Source organism: Centropristis striata, chromosome 16, assembly GCF_030273125.1.
Source record: "Centropristis striata isolate RG_2023a ecotype Rhode Island chromosome 16, C.striata_1.0, whole genome shotgun sequence".
Taxonomy (NCBI): Eukaryota; Metazoa; Chordata; class Actinopteri; order Perciformes; family Serranidae; genus Centropristis; species Centropristis striata.
Window position 1 is genome coordinate 33,459,876 of NC_081532.1, and position 24,661 is coordinate 33,484,536.

Sequence of the window (24,661 nt, forward strand, 5' to 3'; positions counted from 1 at the left end):
TTACAAAATTCTATATATATTTAATCTTTAAATGTTTTCAAACAATTTCCTAAAGGTATAAGAATCATTTTGAAATCATTAACATACTTAATATGCTGTTAAAAATGTTAAAATTAGTGCAAAACTATTAATAAACTAATAATTATAATGTAATTGTTTGTTTATGGTAAAGTAACTATCAATTTACATTAATATACCATCTATTAAAAAATAAATCATAGTTCAACATGAATACATTTTCTATTTACCATTCTAAATGGCCTTATACGGTTTATAAATGATGATTCAACCTTAATAAACTATCTGTTTACCATTTATAAATGGTCTATTTACCATCTATAAATGATGGTTATTGTGAAGTGTTACCTAAGTTTTTACAATTCATCCTTTGGAAAAGATTGTTGTCTTTTCCAAATTTCATTGCAATCCATTCAAAAGTAGTTGGACCAAACAGACACAAGGAAACATTAGAGATGTCAGTTATTGTCAACATGTTATGGTCCACTTTTCCCCCTTGTAATTCATTAGTTGATCAGCTAATAGGACTTATTTCACTGGGATAGACATTTCCCATTTCAGTTCGTACTTGCTTTCCATGGAAATGTACCCTGACATTTATAGTTCTTATATACACTACCGGTCAAAAGTTTTAGAACACACCAACTTTTCCAGAATTTAATTGAAAATTATGCAGTTTAATGTCTCAGTGTATTCTGAAATTAATGCACATTTGCAACATTTAAAATTCTTTATTGAGCATGATAGTGTTTTGAAAGTAAAAAAAAGATTCAAAATCACATTTTATGTTGGACTAAAGGACTAAAAAAAGACACAAAATGACAAAAAAAGACACCAAAAGACACAAAATGACTAAAAAAAGACACATAATGACCAAAAAAAGACACAAAATGACAAAAAGATCATGAAAAGAATTCAAAAATGGACAAAATAGCCCAAGACTCCATAGAGTTAAGTTGTTAACCCATTTCTTGTTCCCTGAAAAAGGCCTACTTGTATAATTCTGAAATGTACGTTATTTTCCAGTTTTTGTTAACCTTACCTTTTTTTATTTACCTCTGGCAGTTCACCACTTACCTTTGTACCCTTTCAAGCTGTTCATTTGACTTGAACTGCTTGAATTTCAATAAAAAACTGGAAAAATTGGGGTGTTCTAAAACTTTTGACCGGTAGTGTATGTTAAAGTCTCCAGCTTTGAATTTGGATTTAATGTTTTAACCGTAACACGGTATTTCTCCCCGTCTGCCACAGGAATTGTCTACACTAGAAAATGCAGTAGAGGAACCAGCAACGTCACCATATTCACCATCACCACAGTGAACATAAACAGTAGATTCCCCCTGATATGGCCTCATCCCCTGGGCTGGATGCTGACCCATTACCGCTGCTCCAGCTCCAGGAGGTGGACTCCAGCAAATCTTTAGAGAGGCTGAACTCCCCGGGACTCCGCCCCCCCGTGTACAGCCCTCCTCTGGGCATGGACAGCCACACCGTCTGCATCCCTTCTCCGTACGCGGACAGTAGCCATGAGTACAACCACAGCCATGGACCTCTAACCTTCTACAGCCCGTCCATGCTGAGCTATGGCAGGCCGCCCATCACTGACAGCCCGTCGTCTCTGTGCCCCTCCCTCAGCCCGTCAGCCTTCTGGCCCTCCCACAGCCACCCCAACATGTCCTCACTGACTCTGCGCTGCCCTCAGCCTCTCGTCTACAATGAACCCAGCCCACATACACCCTGGCTGGAGACCAAAACCCACAGCATCAACGGCAGCAGGTAGGTTTACTGACAGTGATCCATGCATGGACACAGTACAGGAAAAGTTTCTTAAAAAAGCGTTTTGATGGTAAAATGTTCAGGAATTTAAAACCCTCTTCCATTGCTTTCTGTCTTTAAATGGACCTCTAGAAGCTGTGCCCCACACTTACATATTTGGATTGGGGTCCATAGAAGTATGCAACATGGTCTCACAGAAATCTGTGGAATAGCCACGGAATCGCTCAAATTTCCGTGAAACTGACACGGATTTCGCTACAATGCAAGTTAATGACTTTTTCTGGCGAGATCTTCACCACAAAGTGATTATGTACATTCACTGAGTGAATATTTAGAAAATAAAACATATATTTCTCACTAGAAATGTGATCGAAATCCATTTTTATGCAGAAACAAAGTCAAAATATTAATTTTTTCACTAAAAATGAGAGAACTGTCCGCCATGTTTTTTGTTCTGACCGCCGGAACCTTGAAAGTCACGTGACTTGGAACAAACCAATAGGACAAAATATCCATGGAATAGCCACGGGATATGACTGTCATTAACTTGCATTGTAGCGAAATCCGTGTCAGTTTCACGGAAAATTGAGCGATTCCGTGGCTATTCCACGGATTTTGAGTTAAGCGAATCCGTGGCTATTTCACGGATTTCTGTGAGACCAGGTTCAAGTATGTGGCGTGCCAAGTCTTCATTGAATTCTGCTGATGTGTGCTTTTGGGCTGTGATTAGTTAATTAGAAAAAAAAAATCCCTAAACGTCTTTAATATATTGTCGGAGCATTTCCTTTTATTATGTTACTGATCAAACAAAACCAGTGATATCAGCAAATATTGCATCGTTACGCAAATAATCAATATATTATTAAATAGTATTGTGATGACACTGTTGATTCACACCCCTACTGTGTTTTGCACTTGTAATATTTATAGATGTGTATGTATGATATTGCAATGCACAGTAGAGTTAAAGACCTAACAGAAACACAAGTTTGGAAGAAAAGCTTAATTTTGATCAGGAAAGATGACACAAGTTAATCCAAAGACTTGGCAATAACACTGTCAATGTTGTAGGTGTAGAGCAGCCATTGGAACACAGTGGTGGGTGGTGGAGGAGGGACAGCGGGGTGAAATGGCAAAGGCCGCAATGACACCAGAAAGAGACAAAATTGGTGAGGTGGATTTCATATTTTTGTAGCAAGGAGAATCGTTGGAAGATGGGAAAACCTGTACACAGACCAGGGAAAAAATAGAAAAACATATCCTTGTTTTGACTGATTATGCAACTGCAATATGATTCACGTAGTGCAAGGGATGATAATTTTATCATTATTCTCATTTTAATTTAAAATGGTGTGATTGTTTTTTTATTTCTTCATTTATTTATTTTATCAAGGTCTGTACCAAACAAATATTTATTCATAAGTCTGTAGAATATATACAGTACAGGCCAAAAGTTTGGACACACCTTCTCATTCAATGCGTTTCCTTTATTTTCATGACTATTTACATTTTAGATTCATCAAAACTATTAATGAACACATGTGGATTTATGTACTTAACAAAAAAGTGTGAAATAACCGAAAACATGTCTTATATTCTAGTAAGCAAAGGGTGGTTACTTTGAGGAATCTAAAATACAAGACATGTTTTCAGTTATTTCACACTTTTTTTGTTAAGTACATAATTCCATATGTGTTCATTAATAGTTTTGATGCCTACAGTGAGAATCTACAATGTAAATAGTCATGAAAATAAAGAAAACGCATTGAATAAGAAGGTGTGTGTCCAAACTTTTGGCCTGTACTATATATATATATATATATATATATATGTGTGTGTGTGTGTATTTGTATAGGCCTGGGCATCTCTGTGGCACTACAATACTGGCAATAATGGCACTAGTCCATAATGATACATTTTCAGTTAATTTTGCAGTTCTAGTCTTGTTTCTGCTTAAACTTACAGTTGACTTTTACACACTGGATGGATTTACTCTCACAACAACAGTTTCTCTCTACTTAGAATTTATATTTGGCCATTATCTGTCTTTATACACTATTATTTTTCAATGATGTCTGCTGTGAAGTTTCATGATGCAATTTTCCAGTTGTCTGAAATGCGCTTCAGCAAAAGAGTACCTGTTGGAAGACTAATGACAGGTGAATGACGGGCTAAAATTCCAAATGTCAAGTTGTCCCTTTTTCACGCTGTTTTCTTCCTGCAGCTCCATCATCAGCAACAAGCCACCGGGGAAGAGACCCGGGGAAGGAGCGGAAGGCGTGAACTCCTCCTTGTGTTCGCCTGCAGTAGGAAAAGCGGACATGCACTTCTGTGCCGTGTGTCACGACTACGCCTCCGGGTACCACTACGGCGTCTGGTCCTGTGAGGGCTGCAAGGCTTTTTTCAAGAGGAGTATCCAAGGTAAAAACTCTTTTTCTGCCCATGGTTATTCATAATTGTCAGGCGGCTTAGCCAAATAAAGGGGACACGCCGGACAAAAGCACCACATTTTTTTCCACATACTCTCTATCATTATAGGTTTCAATTTTTAGTAGGAGCCACTTCATCAAGATTGCGGTGATGGCAGCCATATAAAGTCTATGAGAAATGCTATATCTTCCAAGCCACTCAGAAGGTCAATCCTGGTGTCAAAATATACATTTTCTGGGTCCAGGAATCATTTAAAGCTATTGAGAATATCACTAGATGATTATTTGATCAAATAGATATGTTCATTTTCACTCAGACTGGGCAACTCGCTTCAAGTGCTGCAGCAGGGAATCCTGAGTTGAAAATGTTTGGAATCAATGTTCACGGGAGAGTGTGGATTAGCTGCCATGTACACTGCTCAAAAAAATCAAGGGTACGCTTTCATCCCATGTCAGATCTTGATCAACAAATTATTTACAGTGAGTCATCCAGTGATATTCTCAATAGCTTTAAATGATTTTTTGACCCAGAAAATGTATATTTTGACACCAAGATTGACCTTCTTAGTGGCTTGGAAGATATATTGATTCTCATAGACTTATGGCTTATGGCTTATATGGCTGCCATCTCCTATCTGCAATCTTGATGAAGTGGCTCCTACCAAAAGTTGAAACCTTTGGTGATAGAGAGCATGTGGAAAAATGTTGGTGCTTTTGTCCAGCGTGTCCCCTTTCTTCCCAAATCTGGTCATAAGCCGCCTGACTATAATCTATTCCTGCTCCTCATCCGTCAAAGTAATTATGCTCTGGGTTTCTCCTTTCCTTTCTTAGGACACAATGACTACATCTGCCCAGCCACAAATCAATGCACTATCGACAAGAACCGCCGTAAAAGCTGCCAGGCCTGCCGTCTACGTAAATGCTACGAAGTGGGCATGATGAAGTGCGGTAGGTACTCACTTTAATCCTTCAGGTTTGGTCAACTTAAAGTTCAAGCATGGACAGTGAAAAGCTTTAGAGTGTGACCGGTGAGCTCAGTGGCAAATTAATAATAAAATGATCAATTTATAACGATGAATGACGGAACAATTCTTACATATTTTCTGTTCAAACAATATCTCATTGTGCACAAAATGAACCCAGAATGTGTACATTGTATAATAATTGAATTGTGCAATAAAAGCTTGTGTATATATAAAAAAAGACCATTCTCACTCTACTGCACTTTCAAAATAAAAAAAGTAATTGTGCACAAAAATGAGAAATGTCATTGTTGTATAAAAATAGTTATTGTTGATGAGCGTCATTGTTTCGATCAATGTATTTGTATCTTCCAAATATACTTAAATTAGATTTTTAGATAACCTAAAATAAAGGGTTTGAATGCTTAAATATCATCTTTGGTGTTTTTTTAATGTGCCCCTGTGATTAAACACTGGCCCCTGCTTGGCCCCCACAGTAAAACTGGTCTAGAACCACCACTGGGTGAGCTTATATGAACTTTGAGACTTCTGAAAACACACAGCGTGAGAATCACTTAAGTACCAGTGTATAATAATTTATCAAGATTTTTGCAATGAAGAGATGCAGTATATGGCGTCTCAGGTTACAAATTAATAGACATATCATCTATTATTTCTGCAGGGAAGGTAAACTGAAAGTCAGTTTATTCTTTAAATGGTTGAGATTCAACCGGTTTTACAGATTTCCACCACAGAAGTGTCCAGTAGAAACCCATGGTGTGCAACCAAACTACTGCTGAGGGACAGAAGAAAAAGTAAAAGTTTTGTTTTGTTTTGAAACAAAATTTTGAACTGAGCCATGTTGGTTTTGAAAAAGCTGACTCTTCAGAATGAAACAAACCTCTTTCTCTCATTGAGGGTTCTGGGTTCATATTGTATATATTTATAGCCACTCAGGACGCAATAACAAGACAAACTAACACATTTTTAAAATAACCACTCTATACAAAAATCTGCATGTTACTTTGTTCCTTGTAGATTTGTAGATTTGTCTAGCTGACTCCAGATAGTGGCCCTCTGACCTTGAAAGCAGAAATTTTGGCTGCAAGGATTTCCAGGAATTTTGACTCACTATTTGTAAGAATTAGGTGTTGACCTCCAGATTTTTCTTATTTAAGGGTTGGGTTTTTTTTTTTTTTTTTAAGCTGCCTGTAGCCCATATTTTATGCTATAATTATTTCTTTTACTTTGAAATGCACGAAAACAAGAACTGTGTCATCTTATATAAACTGAAAAGAGACACCACAAGCAGTGGCGGTTCTAGACCAATTTTACTGTGGGGGCCAAGCAGGGGCCAGTGTTTAATCAGAGGGGCACCTTAAAAAACGGCAAAGATTATATTTAGGCATTCAAAACCTTTATTTGAGCTCATTTAAAAATCTAATTTAAGTATATTTGGAAGATACAAATACACTGATTGAAACAATGAGACTTACCAACAGTAATTATTTTTGCACGACAATGACATTTCTCATTTTTGTGCACAATTACTTTTTTTTATTTTGAAAGTGCAATCTAGTGAGAATTATCTTTTTTTATATATATACAAGCTTTTATTGCACAAGTAAACTCGTATACAATAGACACATTCTGGGTTCCTTTTGTGTACAATGAGATATTGTTTGAACAAAAAATAGGTCAGAATTGTTCCGTCTCTCATCTTTACAAATTGATCATTTTATCATTAATTTGACACAGGGGCCACAGCAGGGGCCCCTGTGTTCTTCACAGGGGCAGTGGCCCCTGTAGGCCCCTGTGTAGAACCGCAACTGACCACAAGTCACGTGACAACCCTTTTTTTTGACTTGCTGTCTTTGTGTTCCAGGTGTAAGGCGTGAGCGCTGCAGCTATCGAGGAGCCCGACACCGCCGTGGTGGACTCCAGGCTCGGGATCCAACGGGCAGGGCTTTGGTCCGGGTAGGGCTGGGTTCTCGGGCCCAGCGGCATCTCCACCTGGAGGCTCCTCTGGCCCCGCCCAACGCTCTGCCTCAGTCCAACCACGCACACCGCTCGGCCATGAGCCCGGAGGAGTTCATCTCCCGCATCATGGACGCGGAGCCCCCGGAGATCTACCTCATGGAGGATATGAAGAAGCCCTTCACCGAGGCCAGCATGATGATGTCCCTCACCAACCTGGCAGACAAGGAACTGGTTCTCATGATCAGCTGGGCTAAAAAGATCCCTGGTAAGATGCAAACCGTCAAATCTTGTCTTGATATGAATCTTGATTGCAGAGCAGAGCCTATTCCAGCAAATCTAACCTTGACCTGTATAATGTGGACAACTCCTGATTAATTAAAATCAAATATATTATATAACATTGGATCCTTATATTTGTACTTAAATGCCTCGTTTGAACCAAAATTTCAACTTTTTGTGCTGTGGATTATTTTATTTTAAATGACACAATTAAAAAATGTACACTGTAAAAAATATCTGTTAAATTTACGGTAAAATACCGGCAGCTGTGGTTGCCAGAATTTCACCGTAAAAAATACAGTGAGTGGGTTTTCCACTGTAAAATTAAAATGTAAGTATTATCAAAAACTGTAATTTTAAATATTTCCCTTTATTTTTAGGGTAATTGTGTCCCAGTGAAAATATGGCAATTCTCCTTAGATTTTACATGAAAGAAACTGTGTGTTTTCTACAGTTTAAAAGTTTATTTTTTATTTTTTTTACTATTCCTTAATTTACAGTAATTGAAAGCATCTACTACAGTGTTATTCAATTTTTAATTTTGTTTAATTTACGGTAAAATACCGGCAGCTGTGGTTGCCAGAACTTCACTGTAAAAAATTACAGTGTATTATTAACAAATAATGGTTTAATTTAAAGTAAAATAGATGATTAAAGCAGGGTATGCTTCAGGGTGTGGCTACCAAGTTAATACCATAGCGACCTGCCAATCAGGATAAAAGTGTAGCAATGTGTATCCATGTCACCATGTACCAAGAAAACAGTTTTTCTTCAGTAAGTGCATTTTGTTTTAAGCCTGTGTTTCGCTAGCTGAAATTAGCATCCCAATTAATATCACAGGTGATGTGAATTATGATTGCATCTCTGCTAAATCAGCTAGCTAGCATTAGCTGGTAACTTAGTGGTAACTGGTTACGCCCCAGTTTCACCTTTTCATCCAATTGTCACTTCTGGATCCAAAAAACCGACAACAGAATACCAAACTCAGGGCTTCAAAATGTATTCTATAAACCAATGGGTGTCAGTATTGACCAGTGGTGGAATGTAACTAAGTACATTTACTCAAGTACTGTACTTAAGTACAATTTTGAGATATTTGTACTTTACTTGAGTATTTCCATTTTATGTGACTTTATACTTCTACTTCACTACATTTTGAGGCAAATATTGTACTTTTTACTCCACTATATTTAGCTGCCAGTTTTAGTTACTTTTCAGTTCAAGATTTAACATAAAAACATAATTAATATGAAATGTTTGCTAACATGTTAACATGTTTTAAATTGAACATCACAAGAGTATATTAAGTAGTAAAAATGAACCCTTCCTTGGGAAAATTAAAGCGGTCCGTACATAAATGCATCAAAAATAATAATCCAACAATATATTTTTAGAATATATGAAACAATCTGAGTGGGTCTATTCTGCATAATGAGTACTTTTACTTTTGATACTTTAAGTACATTTTGATGCTGATACTTTTGTACTTTTACTTCAGTGAGTTTTGAATGCAGGACTTTTACTTGTAGTGGAGTAATTTCACAGTGTTGTATCAGTACTTTTACTTAAGTAAGGGATCTGAATACTTTTTCCACCACTGGTATTGACTTTGACTTCACTGTGGAACTTTTAACAGCCAAGCAGTTTACATGTAAACGAATAAAGCTGGGTCATTCTTTGTGGCCTTGCTGAATAAAAGAGCCATGTCAGGGTTAGGGTCAGGGTAAACATTGTGCCAACTGTGTTCACTGGCTTTGTCACCATCAACAACTTGTGGAAGTAAGTTTTGCTGCCAGCATCCTGCTGTGAGGGTTATAGAGGTAAAACAAAGCCAATGATACAGTCAGCACGTCTGCCATCTTCAATTATGTCAGTGTGTCAAATCTTGCGCGTGATGGTTGCATAAACAAAAAAATTAGATAATGGCTGCATGGAGAATGCAGACCTCCTTTTTTTTTTTCATACTGTATTTTAAAATGATGTACACTGGCTATGTTTTTATTTACTGTCCATGTTTTTGTTTTTGTATAATTTGATTTAAAGAGATTTTGTGTGAGCTTTGTTTATTTAATTTGCCCAAATAAATTGAAGTAAATGTATATTCTGTTTTTCTTTTTTTGCTGATCCGAAAAATTATCCGAACTTTGAGTTTTATGATCCGTTGCACTCCTAATAGATACAGAGACCAACTGTAAAATCTGATCATAAACCTTTTATATGTAATTCCTTTCTATTTATAGTATATATATATATATATATATATATATATATATATATATATATATATATATATTCCCTGATTTTCTTCTTTTTCTATATTCAGACAGAAGTGAAAATGATTCGGCATTGTCTGCTTTATGAAAGAAGCAAACAGGTGAAGAAGTTGCTGTCAAGCTAAATACATAGACAGCTACCATAGTGGTGCTTTCTGAGATAAGGGGCATTCTTGTTTTTGTCTGTAGCGTGTCAAAATCAAAATAAGATAATTGGCATTTTTTTTCTCCATTAATTATTTCACTAAATGCAGCCCTAAACTGGTTTTCACGACTTTGGTGGAAAGTAAAGCCATTTTTAAAATGATTTGTTTTAACATTTGTCTCTTGGAGAGCATGTCCTGTACAGCTTTTTCATTCTGAGGTGAATTTTGCCTTGAATATGTTGTGTAAAATATGTTCCAGCAACTACAAATGCTTCAGCATCCAGGCGTAATAACGGATATGGGAGGTGTGTTGATTTTTGCTCTAAAGATGCTCTTTTTCTCTGCATGCTGTGCCTCCAGGCTTTGTAGAACTCAGTCTAGCCGACCAGATCCACCTGCTCAAATGCTGCTGGCTGGAGATCCTGATGTTGGGATTGATGTGGAGGTCAGTGGATCATCCTGGAAAACTCATCTTCTCTCCCGACTTTAAACTCAACAGGTAAGCAGGTTTACCAACTGTTATACTTAGGTTGTCAGCCGTCTACTTCACAAATAGCTGACATGTCATTAAGCTTTAAAGCAGGGGTGGGCATTAGGCGGCCCGAGGGCCACATCCGGCCCTTTGGCTGTTCTTGTCCGGCCCGCGTGAGGTTACCCAGAAACTAGAAGTCAATACAAGCGCAGTGCTTTTATTTTGAAGGTGGTTCATGTATGTGCTTGTATGCGTACTCCCCCGCACAAAAATGCGTTCCACAAAAAACACTGAGTTACCTTGTTACCTTGTGAAAAACACTTATTGCTTTTTGCATAAACTTCACATATTGCAGGTTTACTGCATAACATACATGCTTTATATTGTTTTTGTGGTTTGAATGCATGTTGTGTTTAAAATAAATGGAAAAGTGAGATAATGACTGGAGTTTTTACTATTTTTACTGCTATATTTGAGTTGCTCCTCTCTCATCATAACATGTATTCCTACCAGTAGCAGCTCAAAAACAGAAAATTTACAGTATCGCATGTGGCTCCTTGGGAAAATGAAATGCCCACCCCTGCTTTAAAGACTATTTTGTCTTCTTCCTCTGTTTGTACAGATTGTGTTTCTTTGTTTCAAAGTCCATGAAATAATTTGAAATGAAAGCGCTGTACGAGCAAGTTTGCTTGATTTTTCGGTTTATGTCACAACCTGGTTAATGCAAATGAATTTGAGAGAAAATCAAGCTCTGGATCTCAAATAAAATACAAAATTTTGATATATAAAGTTATCCTGGCCTCTGCCATGATGTCATAGAGGCTACTGAGCTCTGTTCCATTGTTCGCTCTACTGACTGCACTTCAGGCAAGACACCAGTGACGCTGCCCGCCAGCATTCCCTCGTGCCTCTGCGGTCCAAAAAACACGGACGAATATGTTTCTTCAAGGAAAGTTGGAAACAAATGTGGCGTGTCCTGTCTTGGTTGGTAGGCTCTTTTTTGGGACATCGGTGCCAACCAATAAGGAGGGTTTCCTGTTTCCGCTTTAATAAAAGGATCTTAATATTTATACCACAACTGTGTTGGAACTTCTGTCTCTAATAACAGTTCTCAGCTGTTTCTGTGAGATAAATTAAAGGTTGTATTTAAGACTTTACGCTACTTCAGCTGCTCTTTCCCAGTGTGAGTCTCATGTGCGGCGCTGGTTTCACTGTAATCTTCCCACATTTTTACACTCTGATGAGTTGACATCACACAATAAACAGGGAGTTCACTCAGACCTTGGAACAGTAAAGATATCAGCTACACTTGCTGCAGATATATCTTTGATTCTCGTGGACTGCCTGCTCTTTTTCTTGCCAAAAATCTTTTATCACTCAGTGTTCCCTTCCACACTGACCTTCAACTTTGGCCAGAAAACATTCGGCTGTTTCTGGCACGGCAGTTCACCCTTTTGTATTCATGGTAAACACGCTGTAAATAGGCTGCCACTTTACCGGCACTTTGGATTCCCTTATGAGCCGGAATAAACCATAAATCCTGTAATTTGTCAGCAGTAGGCGCAGCTAATGAATCATTAAAGTAACTTGTTCTCGCTGCAGCAAAGTAATGACAGGAAGTCAAACTTATTGGTTGTAACTGTTGTAAATTCATCGTGCAGTCAGGTGAATGCATGACCGTATCAAACACATACAAACACAGGGGACTTGCTTTTTCATGTGGTTGCATTTTCTATAGAGATCACATCTTCTATACATACATATATAAGATACAGTACTGTGCAAATGTCTTAGGCAGGTGTGAAAAAAGCCGAGAAGAATTGATGCTGGTTTAGGCCCCGTTTACACGAGGACGCTTGCGGGTAAAAACGACAAAATATTTTATCGGAAGTGCCTTTCGTTTAGACGGTGACGGCATTTTTGGGGCTTAAAAACGCAAAAATCTGAAACCACCTTCCAAAGTGGAAAAGTTGAATCCGCTCCGCCGTAGCGTGTCGTCTACACTGACAAGACACAAAACTCTGATCTGATCTGCTCACGTCACGTATGTGTTTACGTCACATACATGCTCCAGTACAGGAAATAAACAAACGTGAGATTATTTCCATGGTGGGACCTTCAAGCTGCTCTGGCAGCTCTAATAAACTTACAGGAGTCTTTCCACCAAATGTACAGGATATGTACAGATAGTATTAGTGAACAGAGAAGGATCTGGAATTACCTCCATCACATTCTGGATGCAGCAATTGGTCGGAGGCGAGCCAGACGGCTGTGAACGAGACCTGGGAGATCTAGTGATGGAGGAGAACTTTGTGGAAGGAGTAGCTGATGAAAATGTGTGGCGTGAAAACTTCTGCATGCCCAAAGATGCTCTTATGGCTTTAAGTGATGCCGCCTGGCTGCATACAATACAATTTCACACACTTTAGCGTCACCGTATGCAGCAGATTTCCTCCCGAAAACGCTCGTCTAAACGAGGAATAAAAAGTGAAGACGCGACGCCACTTTTGCGTCTTCTGTTCAGACCGTCCTCGTGTAAACGTAGCCTAAAAGGCAAAGGGTGGTCACACTAAATATTGATTTGATTTAGATTTTTCTTCTGTTCACTCACTTCAACATTTCCATTTTTGGAAGCATTCTTATTTTACAGCATTTTTTCACACCTGCCTAAAACTTTTGCACATTATTGTATATTTTAAGCAACTACAAGGAACTTTTTGAGTTGAGTTTGGCTGAGCTTTTGGAGTGTTTCAGTGAGCACCATGCTGCCAATAGAAGACCCCTTATTATGTCACAGGGTCTAACAGTCTTCCCCACTCAGTCCTGGTTCTGCCTTGCTACCCTTCCCTCCAGCCGGCCCAGCAACACGGCATGAGCCTCCAGCAGAGTGGCGTCTGTGTCGGCTCCCAGGAAGCAGGTGGAGAGGCGGCTTCTGCAGGTCACAGAGCTCTCCACTTCCACCTTGAGCTCCGAGGTGTCTGCTGTCCATGGCAGGCTAGTTGCTGCCAGAGCTGGAGTCTGAGTGGAAAGAGTTTCTGGAGAACCTGCCTGATTTCATCTGATTTCATCAGAATCTGATGTTAAAACTATCAAATGGCTTTAAGAACGGGATGATTGTGTTTTTTAATACAATGAAAAATCAAAATCTCTTTTGTACACTTATATTATATATTTACAAGGGTTTATCATTAATGTGTGCATGACTTTGTGATGAGTGGCACTGTTGCAGTCATTAAGAATAACTACAAATAGCCAATATTCTCATTGATAGTCTCACTTGCATAAGTGGGTCATATGGAGGCATCAGTATTAAATTACTGTTTAAGTGTTTAATTGACCTGTTAAAAGTACCTTGTAGTTGCTTTAATGATGAGTTATATTTTTTAAATCACAAGCGAATGAGGAGAATGTGGAGTGAGCTAACAAGAGTAAATATAAGAAGACAATAGAAAGTCTTACTTCCTCTACTAGTGGGGTGAGTTTAGTGTTTGACCTTTCTTCCCTGACTACCACGGAAACTATCACTATAGGCTTAGGTTAACCTTGATGTGTTTTCATAACACGGCCTTATTTTCTCTGTTGAGTAGTCCCTGTTAGCCTGCCGTAGCCCTTTCGCCTTGGACAGCTCAGGAAAACATCCTGAATGCTAATCCATCCACTCACTTAACAAAGAGGCTCCAACAAAAACACAAAGAGTCCTTTTCTGATTTTCTTTCTCTAATCAGCTCTTCTTTTTTTACCCTGTGGATTTTCCCTCTCTGTCACTAGTTCACCTAATTAGCTGCATGTTGTTGTTTTTTAACTCGCTCACAATTTGTTTTTTAATTTTAAGATTCAAAAGACAGAAGTGTTTTAGAGAAAGATGCCACAGTGTGAATTACCTAGTTGGAAACAAATGTTGTTGTCAAGTCAGAGGTGCAAAGTTTTGGAAGATAACAGGACCAGAGTTAATGTCGCTGTAGCCAATCACAGTCGAGTCTTGAGAATCGATTGTTCGTCCCCAGCCTCCAGTTCACCGCATATATTTGCATCACAGGTACACATATGGTAGATCCAGGTCCTCAGAGTTTATTCTGCATCTTTGATGTACTGCTCAATAATTAAAATAACAGCAAAGAAAAGCATTTAGGCTCACTTTGTAAGTGAGTTTGCACTGTGAGCCCACTAATAAGCTGCAGTGTTATCTAGTGTGTGATAACACACCTGCCAAGCGGGAAGTTGAGGAGTCGGGCCGGCAATCGTTTCTAATTTTTATTCTAGTGACGATATGTGGTGGAAAGAGTGAAAATGAAAATAAATAATATCTGACAGAAATACAAGAATACCTGTATTGTGTCCTTTGTTTTATACATTGGATAAGTATCTAGTTCATGCCGTTTTTTGCATATAGGCATCATTACACTGTACTGTATATGTGAAACAGAAAAGGAAGTTGATTTTAATGCTGTATTAACGCAAACTGTAAAGACTGTACAATAACCTGAAAGTTAATCATTAAATTTATGGAGATGAACATATAAATGTAAATATTTGAGCCCATTTACACCTAATATTAACATTTGATCTTCATCTGGCAGTGATAGAAAGTAGTAAAATACATTTATTTGTGTACCAACTTGGGTACAGTTTCGAAGTATTTGTACTTTTATTGCAGATTGTGTTTTTTATTTTTTTATTTTCATGGATTCATCTATTCAGTATGTGAAGCAGAATTAGCTTCACTATTACCAGCTGCAACATTAAATCCATGCAAACATCAATGCATCAATAATAATAATCCTTTCATAGGATGTATAGATATTCTGTAAATGTGTACTACTGCATAATGAGTACTACTACTTTTAGTACAGTTTGACACTTAAGTACAGGACTTTAACTTCTTGAAAGAGTGTTTCTAAACTGTTAAATTGATACTTTTACTTGAGAACTTCTTCCACCATTGGTATAAATGGATAATGCCATCCAATACACATGCTTTACATTTACACTTGTTATTAATGAAGATGTTTTGATATCAAGATTAATACTTTATTGCCATTTCAACATACAGATAGGAATTTAGAATAGAATAGAATAGAAGAATAGAATATATCTTTATTGTCTGTTCAACAGAGCAGAAATTTGTCTTTCGACACGGCTATAAAAATTCATGCAAAACACACAACAATTACATGAAGTGAGATAAAACAACAACACTTCAGTAAAAACACAACATCAATAAAAAGAATGACGTTGGGTACAGTGTTACCGGCCACTATTTAGTATAGCGACTGCAGATGGTAGAAATTTGAAAAATTTGCTTTGGAAATAAACCTCATGTCCTGTACGATAACCAGCTTGAGACATGAAGCAAGAAAAAAATAGGTAGTGTCCATAGAATAAGGGAGGAAGTTTTTCTCAAGTTAAAATGACCTTTATTGGCTTTATAAGGTGTATAATGGCCAAAGCTATGGTGCACATTCTTGCTTTGCATCTTTTCGTGCTTTTCTTTCTCTCTCTGTTTGCCACTTTTCTGTTCTGTTCTACTTGTTTTTTTCCTAATTTTCACCCTCTCCGTCTCTCTCTCTGTCCCTGTAGGGAGGAGGGACAGTGTGTTGAGGGCATCATGGAGATTTTCGACATGCTACTGGCAGCCACCTCTCGGTTCCGTGAGCTGAAGCTTCAGAGGGAGGAGTATGTCTGTCTGAAGGCCATGATCCTCCTCAACTCCAGTGAGTTTTTGATGACGCACACTAACCGCAGTCTCTTTATTTTCTCTGTGACAGATGAGTTAGTTTGCAGGAAGCAAAAAGTTGTGTTCGATTCTTGTCCAATCAGGACATCCGAGTGTGTATTTGGTTCTTGCATAACTTAGATAAGTTTGTCCCTCAGCTTGGTGACTGACTGACTGTAATCTGAAACTAAGTGGGTCAATGACACCTGTCACATATCTGACCTGCATGACATAACACGTGTGAACACACTGAATATCATTTTTTTTAGGTTAAAATAGTTCAAGCAAAAAACTTTGGTTCGCAAAATGATTCTTTCTGAAAAACCTACAAAATAATTTATATGTATCCAAAATTTACACTATATTTTGGACCTGTTGGTCTGTGTGTTAACCTATGAGCTGCTGCAGCAGGATATTTAGAACAAACTAAGTAACTCATTTCTTTTAAATTGGATGCAAAGTTCGGCCATAACCGACAGAAGTAGCGTGATTTCAGTGCAGATATTTGCACAATGTAGCCATTTATAAAAAATGCACAACATTTTCTCTCATAACTGAGCTCTAAGACAAAGAACGAAAGAAATTGTATCAAATTGTCAAGATTTGGTACAAACTGTGGCATGTAAAGAAAAAAGTTGTTCATCTTTTTGTCATCCTGATTCAGTAGCAAATCATTAAATCTGAATCAGTGCAATACACATTTACATCAAGTTGGGTTTGTTTCATGCAAGTTAGCATACAGTGAGTGGTCCCCATGTTGTATCAATAATGCAATGCACAGCAAATCGGCTCTCCGTAGAAAATGAATGCAATCTTTCGACTTCATATACATCAATAGATCCTGTGTGTCTCCACCATTAATTCAGTGTTACCTGAGAAAGTATGCTGGATCTACACACTGTTTTCCCCACCATCTCTCTCTTGAGTTTTGTTTTTATTTGACCCAATACTGGTACCTCTGTCTGTGTCTGGAATTCGTTATCCAACAGTACCTTTTTTCGGTACTTTACTCTCTCTCTAATAACAAAATTGTATTTTCAACCTGCCTGTCAGTCCATCACCAGGGCATAGAGTCTCAGCAGAGGTGTACATGCGACCACTTTCAGCTCACCGTTATATTATGTTACATTACGTTGCAGCGAGCATTGACTGTTTGCAGTCCAGACTTTAAGCTTGACATTGAGACTTAAATATGCTGCAGGAGTGACGTATTCTTGCACACTCTCTTTCACCGCCTCTTTACATGCACTGTAAAAAAATAATCTGTTAAATTTACGGTAAATTACCGGCAGCTGTGGTTGCCAGAACTTCCCCGTAAAAAATACAGTGAGGGGGTTTTCTACTGTAAATTTAAATATCAGCAAAAACTAATTTAGACTGAATATTCTCGTAATTTTTAAGGTAATTGTGTCATTCATTCACACATCATGGCAAATCTCCATTAACTTTACATGAAAATGTTATATTTTTACAGCAAAACTGTGCGTTTCCCACAGTTCATGACAGTAAAAGTAAAAATTGTCTACTACGGTGACACACAATTTTTTATTTTACGCCCCATTCCTGATGCAATTTGACAGTGTTTTACTGTAATTTCTACAAACATTTTTTACAGTGTGCACATCTACTCTGTGCACAGACATGCATGTGTAGAGAAAGACAGGACAGAGATGTTGTAGAGAACTTTTAGCATAGTTTTTGTTTCCAATCATTCAGCTAACGTGCTTTAAAAAATAAAACAATTACTGTCTCAAGCAGATGCTCTCATGTACCAAAAATAGGTACTGATTGGTTTAAGGTGAATCGATAATCAGTAGTACTTACGTTATTTAGTCTGTACCCTTAAAAGTATGGAGTTCAGCACTAACCCCGTACTGTGTTTGCCTCATTGTGCTACTTGGTCTTCCATAGCCAGATCCCTCTCTCCTCTCTATGCTGAGCAGTGGCTCTGACTCATTCTTCAGAGGCAGATCTCTGAAAGAACTAATTGAGCAGAAAGGTCTGCTCTCACGTTCCATCAAGTGTTCTAGTATTTTATTGAGTTGAAGTGTAGTTGAACTCATGCATTTAGAACTTCACAATAAAAGCCGTTTTACAACATGTAAGTGTTGTGCTGCAGGGTTACACTGCACTCGTCTTTAGATGTGGTTTCATTACCTCCCACAGAAGTTGTTTTAAAAAAAAACGGTGACCGGTGAAGATGGACTTTATAGCTGTGCGTTTTTTTGTTTTTTAACCTTTTAAAGTGTTCCCAGCGGTCACAGTGTCCTCACCCAGTCTCCCCACCGCGTAGCGCCAGCCACTGTACAGATCTCATTGAGGTGAGCGACCTTTCTGCATGTCCTCGCAGAGTTTAACAAAGTTCCTCCCTAGCAGACGCACACAGTGTCCTCTGCCAGACTCTGTTCCCTCTGCTCATGTTGCTCCACTGCAGCTGGGCTGAAACAAAAAGAACAAATTGTGAAAGAAGTGCAATCGAGTCTGAAAAGTCAAAGAGAGAACTGGGGAGGAATTTAAAGATTTATGTATTTGGACAGATGGAAGGTTGAGGCTGCCCTGTCTGTCTCGGTGGGTGGACAAATTGATCTATGGCGTCTCCACTCTGCTGTCCTTTACATCTGGAATGTCCATCAACATGTCAGTTTGGGTCTCCGATGAGCCAGATGTTTACTAGAGGCAGTGTCTGTTTGATTAAAGAAACTCAGCTGTAATAGCCATTTGGTTACGTAAAAACTTGGATTAAAACATGGATAACATTTAGCTTTTTATTTTCTCACACATGTCCACAGCTTTAAATACTGTGTGTACTTTGAATAATCTAGTAAAAGAAGATAGCAAACAGGTGAACAGGTTTTGCCTATAACACTCTACAATTTACCATCAGAAAATACTGTTAACTGCTTTATTCAAAGTCACACACGTAGCGAATTGCATTGTTTTGAAGAGAAATGAAAACAACCCAATTATAATAAATACTTAAAGGCCTTCACAACAACAAAAGCTATCTTGCAATGTTAATGTTAGTTAGTGTTGAAAATTATATGTGTGAGATTCAGATCCGCTCTTATATTTATATTTATGTTTTCTTGGGACATGCTGCCTTCCGCCAAGTTTCAAGAATTGTGGGCCAGAGGTTTTTCTGTAATATTGCAGACAAACACACAGACTAAGAAACAGAATCAAAAACAGAACCTCCTTGGAAGAGATAATAAAGAATACTCTCTGTATGTGAATGTAAATATCATCTGAAATGCGATGGGAGTGAGACTTTGCTGTGCACATAAAAGTTAAAATATTCTCAACAACTCTGAAAGGCGTGGAATTTCAGCCCTGGCAGCCGATCAAATCAAGCAAGAAGCAGGTTTTACTACTTTGAAACCTTCTGTTTTGATGCTGATACATGAAGACAAAAGGTTGAATAAGCTGTATTTCATTTTTGATGAACTATGAGGCTCATAATTCCAATATTTGAGTTACTAGAGCATCAGGTGGGTATCTGTGTTGAGTTTATGATGCAAACTCTCAAGAGTTTTCCATTAAAGTTTAAGCGAATTTGAAGAAAAGTTTTGAACTATGGAAATGGCCCCCTCTTCTTTTTCTTTTTGGTTTTCCAGCACAGCAGAAACAGCTCATCAGTCATGTTAAATGTTTGGAACTTATTCAAAAAATATTGTTACCATCTCCCGTTTAGTGCATTAACGATTTTTTTGAAAAACACCAAAACCACCTCAACAGAGCGTAAAAAAAAATGTATGCACATTTTCGGAAGTTTAATTGAATTTTGGTGTTTCCATCAAGCTTTTCTTATGAGAATCTTCAAAATGTGCAGAGAAATTTCGTGATGGAAACACGACTCGTGGTTGTATTGCCACAACATTTTAGTTTGATCCCCAGAGGATCGTTGCTGATTGATTTCCTGACCTTACCTCATGCTCCACTATCAGGCCAGGCCTTGATTTAGGTTTTAGGTTTTTTTATTTTTTTTATATTCTTTTTATTGCCAAGTTCACATTGGTTAGAATACATGTTTCACACAAAGCAATCATAGTTTTATATGCTTTTTTGGTATACAAGAAAAAAAAAGAATACAAGTTAAAACAGAACAAAAACAACAACAAACAAACCAACAAAAAACAAAACAAACAACAACACGGCAGCATCTTAAAACATAAATAGATTGGATATGACTTCGGTTTTAGTTTTGATGAAAGTTGTGCGACCCCTACCCCCACATTTTTTAGCGTGACTCATTTCCTCCAAAAGTGTTTCATGACCATTTTTCAGCATTTTCACTTTGAAGTTTCAAAGAATAGATCTATCTTTTGTGTTCTATTCTACTTTTTTTTTTTTTATCTTGAAGAGCATCTACAGCAACTTTAGTGGACTACTTAACTGCTGATTTACAATTACAATGATGCCAATACTGCAGGTTTTTATGACCTCATAAAGTAAAAATGATATACGTGTCCACCTGATGAACTGATTGGCTGCTGTGTGCTGCAGATCTGTGTACCAGCTCCCCTCAGACGGCCGAGGAGCTGGAGAGCAGGAACAAGATGCTGCGCCTGCTGGACTCTGTGATTGATGCTCTGGTCTGGGCCATTTCCAAACTGGGCCTGTCCACCCAGGAGCAGACTCTTCGCCTTGGACACCTCACCATGCTGCTCTCCCACATCCGCCACGTCAGGTACAGCCAGACACGGCAGGAAACAGGGAAACCGCAGCACGATCCAGACGAGTGAATCGAAAAAACACACAAACTCAGAGATCCAAACAGTTGCCAACTTTTTGTATTAGGACATTTTCACAAATGCATTCCGACATTCATGATCAACAAGAAGCACAAAGAGAAACTACACTGTTAGACTCAAGAGAACACTTGATTTTATAGCTCTTGAGTCAAGGGTGGGACTTTCAAGCAAAGATGTTAGAAGGATTTTTCACCTTCTGAATTCCACTATCTGTAAACAGATGTTTTCTTTAAAAAATCACCCAAAATACATCGTTTATTTTAGAAGGAAACTGTAAAAACAGGCATAACATTCTAACAGTCCTTGAACGGATCATAGATTATAAACGTTTCAGTTAGAAAATGTAACCAAAACAAGGCTTAAAATGTTGATATCTGTGTCAGAATCTCTGAAAAATCTGTCATTTAAAATAAAGCGCTTGCACTAACCGGATCCTGTTAAAAAGAGACATGATTGATTCTGCTGAGAGCAACGGTCACGTGACAAATATTCACTGAAAATCTGTTTACACAGAGCAGAGAGGAGAGGACAGGAGAGGCTGTTTACACAGAGCAGAGGGGAGAGGACAGGAGAGGCTGTTTACACAGAGCAGAGAGGAGAGGACAGGAGAGGCTGTTTACACAGAGCAGAGAGGAGAGGACAGGAGAGGCTGGAAACACGACAACACTTCAATATTTACAATATGAGGGGAAAACACTGAATTTTGTGGGCATTTGGGATAGTGTTTATATAAATGCAATTTTATTCCAATTTAAAAAGAATAATTTATTAGAGAAATTCAACTTGTTTTTTCTATTTTTATGACTTCTGTCATTTTATTCTGCAAAAAGACATGTCTGAGTTGTTCTCACTTCTAGCCATGATTGTGCTGATTCCATAGAGCTGCAGGACTTATAGATTTATATAAATGTTATATATTGCAGTGAGATACAGGGGCACAGTGAGTAAATTGTAAAAAGAGGAAAAAAAAAGCCCTGAAACAGCTCTTTGGGGTTCAGGGGGTTAAACAATAATTGGCCTATTTTGAAAATTTGGCATAGCTACATGCAGCCGCATAGATAAAAGACACATTAATTCAAATTTTAAAATAAAAATGTCTCTTCTCCCGCAGTAACAAAGGCATGGACCATCTGTCCACCATGAAGAGGAAAAACGTGGTGCTGGTGTACGATCTGCTCCTGGAGATGCTGGACGCCAACACGTCCAGCAGCAGCAGCCAACCGTCGTCCTCGCCGAGCTCCGACACTTACTGTGACGCGCCGCAGTACCAGCAGCCTCCTTCTCACCCGCAGACGTGTTCAGACCAGACCGCCATGCCGCCACATGGATCAGCTGATCACCTGCTGGCTCCGCCCCTCCAGGCCTCACCTCCGTTTCAGAGTTTGCCGGTGTCTCACATGAACAGCGATGAGTAAGTGATGGAGGAAAAACTCAGATCCTTTAGTTCTGATCCTTTAAGAAAGGAAGAGCAGATAATAAAGGAAGGAAGGGAGGAAGGAAGGAAGGAAGGAAGGAAGAGCAGATAGTAAAGAGTAAAGGAAGGAAGGGAGGAAGGAAGAGCACATAGTAAAGGAAGGAAGGAAGGCTGGAAGGAAGGGAGGAAGGAAGGAAGAGCACTTAGAACAGGAAGAAAGGAAGAGCAGATAGTAAAGGAAGGAAGGAAGGAAGAGCAGATAGTAAAGAGTAAAGGAAGGAAGGGAGGAAGAAAGGAAGAGCAGATAGTAAAGGAAGGAAGAAAGGAAGAGCAGATAGAAAAGGAAGGAAAAAATGAAGGAAGGAAGGAAGGAAGAGCACTTAGTACAGGAAGAAAGGAAGAGCAGATAGTAAAGGAAGGAAGGAAGAGCAGATAGTAAAGAGTAAAGGAAGGAAGGGAGGAAGGAAGGAAGAGCAGATAGGGAAGGAAGGAAGAAAGGAAGAGCAGATAGAAAAGGAAGGAAAAAATGAAGGAAGGAAGGAAGGAAGGAAGAGCACTTAGTACAGGAAGAAAGGTAGAGCAGATAGTAAAGGAAGGAAGGAAGAGCAGATAGTAAAGAGTAAAGGAAGGAAGGGAGGAAGGAAGGAAGAGCAGATAGTAAAGAGTAAAGGAAGGAAGGGAGGAAGGAAGGAAGAGCAGATAGTAAAGGAAGGAAGGAAGGAAGAGCAGATAGTAAAGGAAGGAAGGAAGAGCAGATAGGGAAGGAAGGAAGGAAGGAAGGAATAGCAGAAAGAAAAGAAAAGAGGGATGAGAGGGCAAAAGGAAAGATGAAGGGAATTTTGAAAGGAATTGGAGGAAAATAAGTAGGACAAATGGAAAAAAGGGACAGAGGTAGGTATAAAGTTCAGGGACAAGTATGAAGTGATAAATTAGGAGGCAGAAAAAGGGAAAGACGTAAGGACAGGAGGAAAGAATAAAAGAAAAATTTCTACCACAGTACACTGTAAAAAATGTTTGTAGAAATTACAGTAAAACACTGTCAAATTGCATCAGAAATAGGTCATAAATTAAACATTGTGCATCACCGTAGTAGATACTTTTAATTATTATAAAACAAAGAATAGTATAAAACTTTAAATTCTACTGTCATAAACTGTAGAAAACACACAGTTTTGCTGTAAAAAAATGTTTTAAATCATGTAAAATTAATGGAGAAACACCATGATGACAATTATCCTAAAAGTAATGGGATTTTACAGTATAAATTACAGTTTTTGCTGATATTTACATTTACGTAAGCTCACTGTATTTTTTACAGTGAAGTTCTGGCAACTACAGCTGCCGGTATTTTACCGTAAATTAAACATGTTTTTTTTTTTACAGTGTACTTTCACCTGTGGTAATACCTGCCGTCCCTCTGTCCTCAGGTACATCCACCCAGAGCAGTGGTCTCTGGACCCCGGAGCTGCAGGTCTGTCGGTGGAACCGTCAGACTACATGATCGCTGATCGAGTCGTCATGGAAACGGCTTTAGAGGGCTGACGGGACTGAAAGACACTCTGAGACTGAACCTTTAATGGCTTTCCATCCCTCAAAGATCGAGAAAAGGAAACAAAAAAAAAGGATTTAAAAAAAAAAATGCTTTTGTGAGGTAAAGTTTTTTTCCTGTTGAGATGTTTTATAGTTTTTGAAGAAAAAAAAAGAAAGTTTTTTGATCAATTGTATATTTTGTGTGCGTAAATATTTCTTGTGAATGTGCACTACAGTACATGAGAACACTGCTGAATCTCTGCTACTAAGTTGTTTTTTTTATATATATATACATATATATATAAATATTTGTATCTTTTTTCACCTCGATGTAACATCCAGAACAAGCCATCTACAGTCTGCAGCGACTCAGAGGTGCATGTCAGCACGGTTCACATCCATTTCCATAAAGGTTGTTAGTCAAGTAGCTTCAAGAAAAAAAAAAAGGTTGTGTTTTCTATCACACTGGTGTTTTTCTCCTTCACTACTACTGTGTACTTTGGTGTTTTAATCTGTGCCTGTTCAGGATTTTGAGCCTCTTTGTAAACTACACAATCAAGACGCAACAGTTTGTGGCCTTTTTAAAAAAATGACTGTTAATGCAAGCTTTCTTCTCTGTTCGTCTGGTTAAACTAAGGCTGCATGTATACAAGATGACGTGTGGCATCCATCTGTTCTTAGTAAACACCTGGCACCAGCTAAACTCTGTGAAATTGTGAAATTTGATTCCTGAACTCTTAAAAGGTTATTTTGTGATTATATCTACTGGCTAACTGTGCATGAACTGCATTCCTGCATTCATAAACATTACTTACTAATTGGATAAAATCTGACCTGCTAACTTCTCCGAGTGCCAAACACATTAAAAAGATACAATACATAACTTAACTCCTGTTGAGCTTATTCCCACAGTGAACA

The 24,661-nt window shown here is 38.3% G+C and overlaps 1 protein-coding gene across 2 annotated transcripts in view; it reads left to right on the plus strand.

Moving 5' to 3' along the window:
• esr2b (estrogen receptor 2b) overlaps positions 1 to 24,025 on the plus strand; it is a 41,675-nt gene extending 17,650 nt beyond the window's left edge. For both annotated transcript variants that reach the window (XM_059352753.1, XM_059352754.1), the window contains exons 2-10: positions 1,270 to 1,794; positions 4,019 to 4,215; positions 5,055 to 5,171; positions 7,071 to 7,430; positions 10,224 to 10,362; positions 15,913 to 16,046; positions 20,552 to 20,735; positions 21,911 to 22,210; positions 23,641 to 24,025. In XM_059352753.1, the coding sequence (XP_059208736.1) occupies positions 1,364 to 1,794; positions 4,019 to 4,215; positions 5,055 to 5,171; positions 7,071 to 7,430; positions 10,224 to 10,362; positions 15,913 to 16,046; positions 20,552 to 20,735; positions 21,911 to 22,210; positions 23,641 to 23,755 (1,977 nt within the window). In that variant the 5' untranslated portion in view covers positions 1,270 to 1,363 and the 3' untranslated portion in view covers positions 23,756 to 24,025. The remainder of the gene's footprint in view (positions 1 to 1,269; positions 1,795 to 4,018; positions 4,216 to 5,054; positions 5,172 to 7,070; positions 7,431 to 10,223; positions 10,363 to 15,912; positions 16,047 to 20,551; positions 20,736 to 21,910; positions 22,211 to 23,640) is intronic.
• Positions 24,026 to 24,661: the final 636 nt, after the last annotated feature.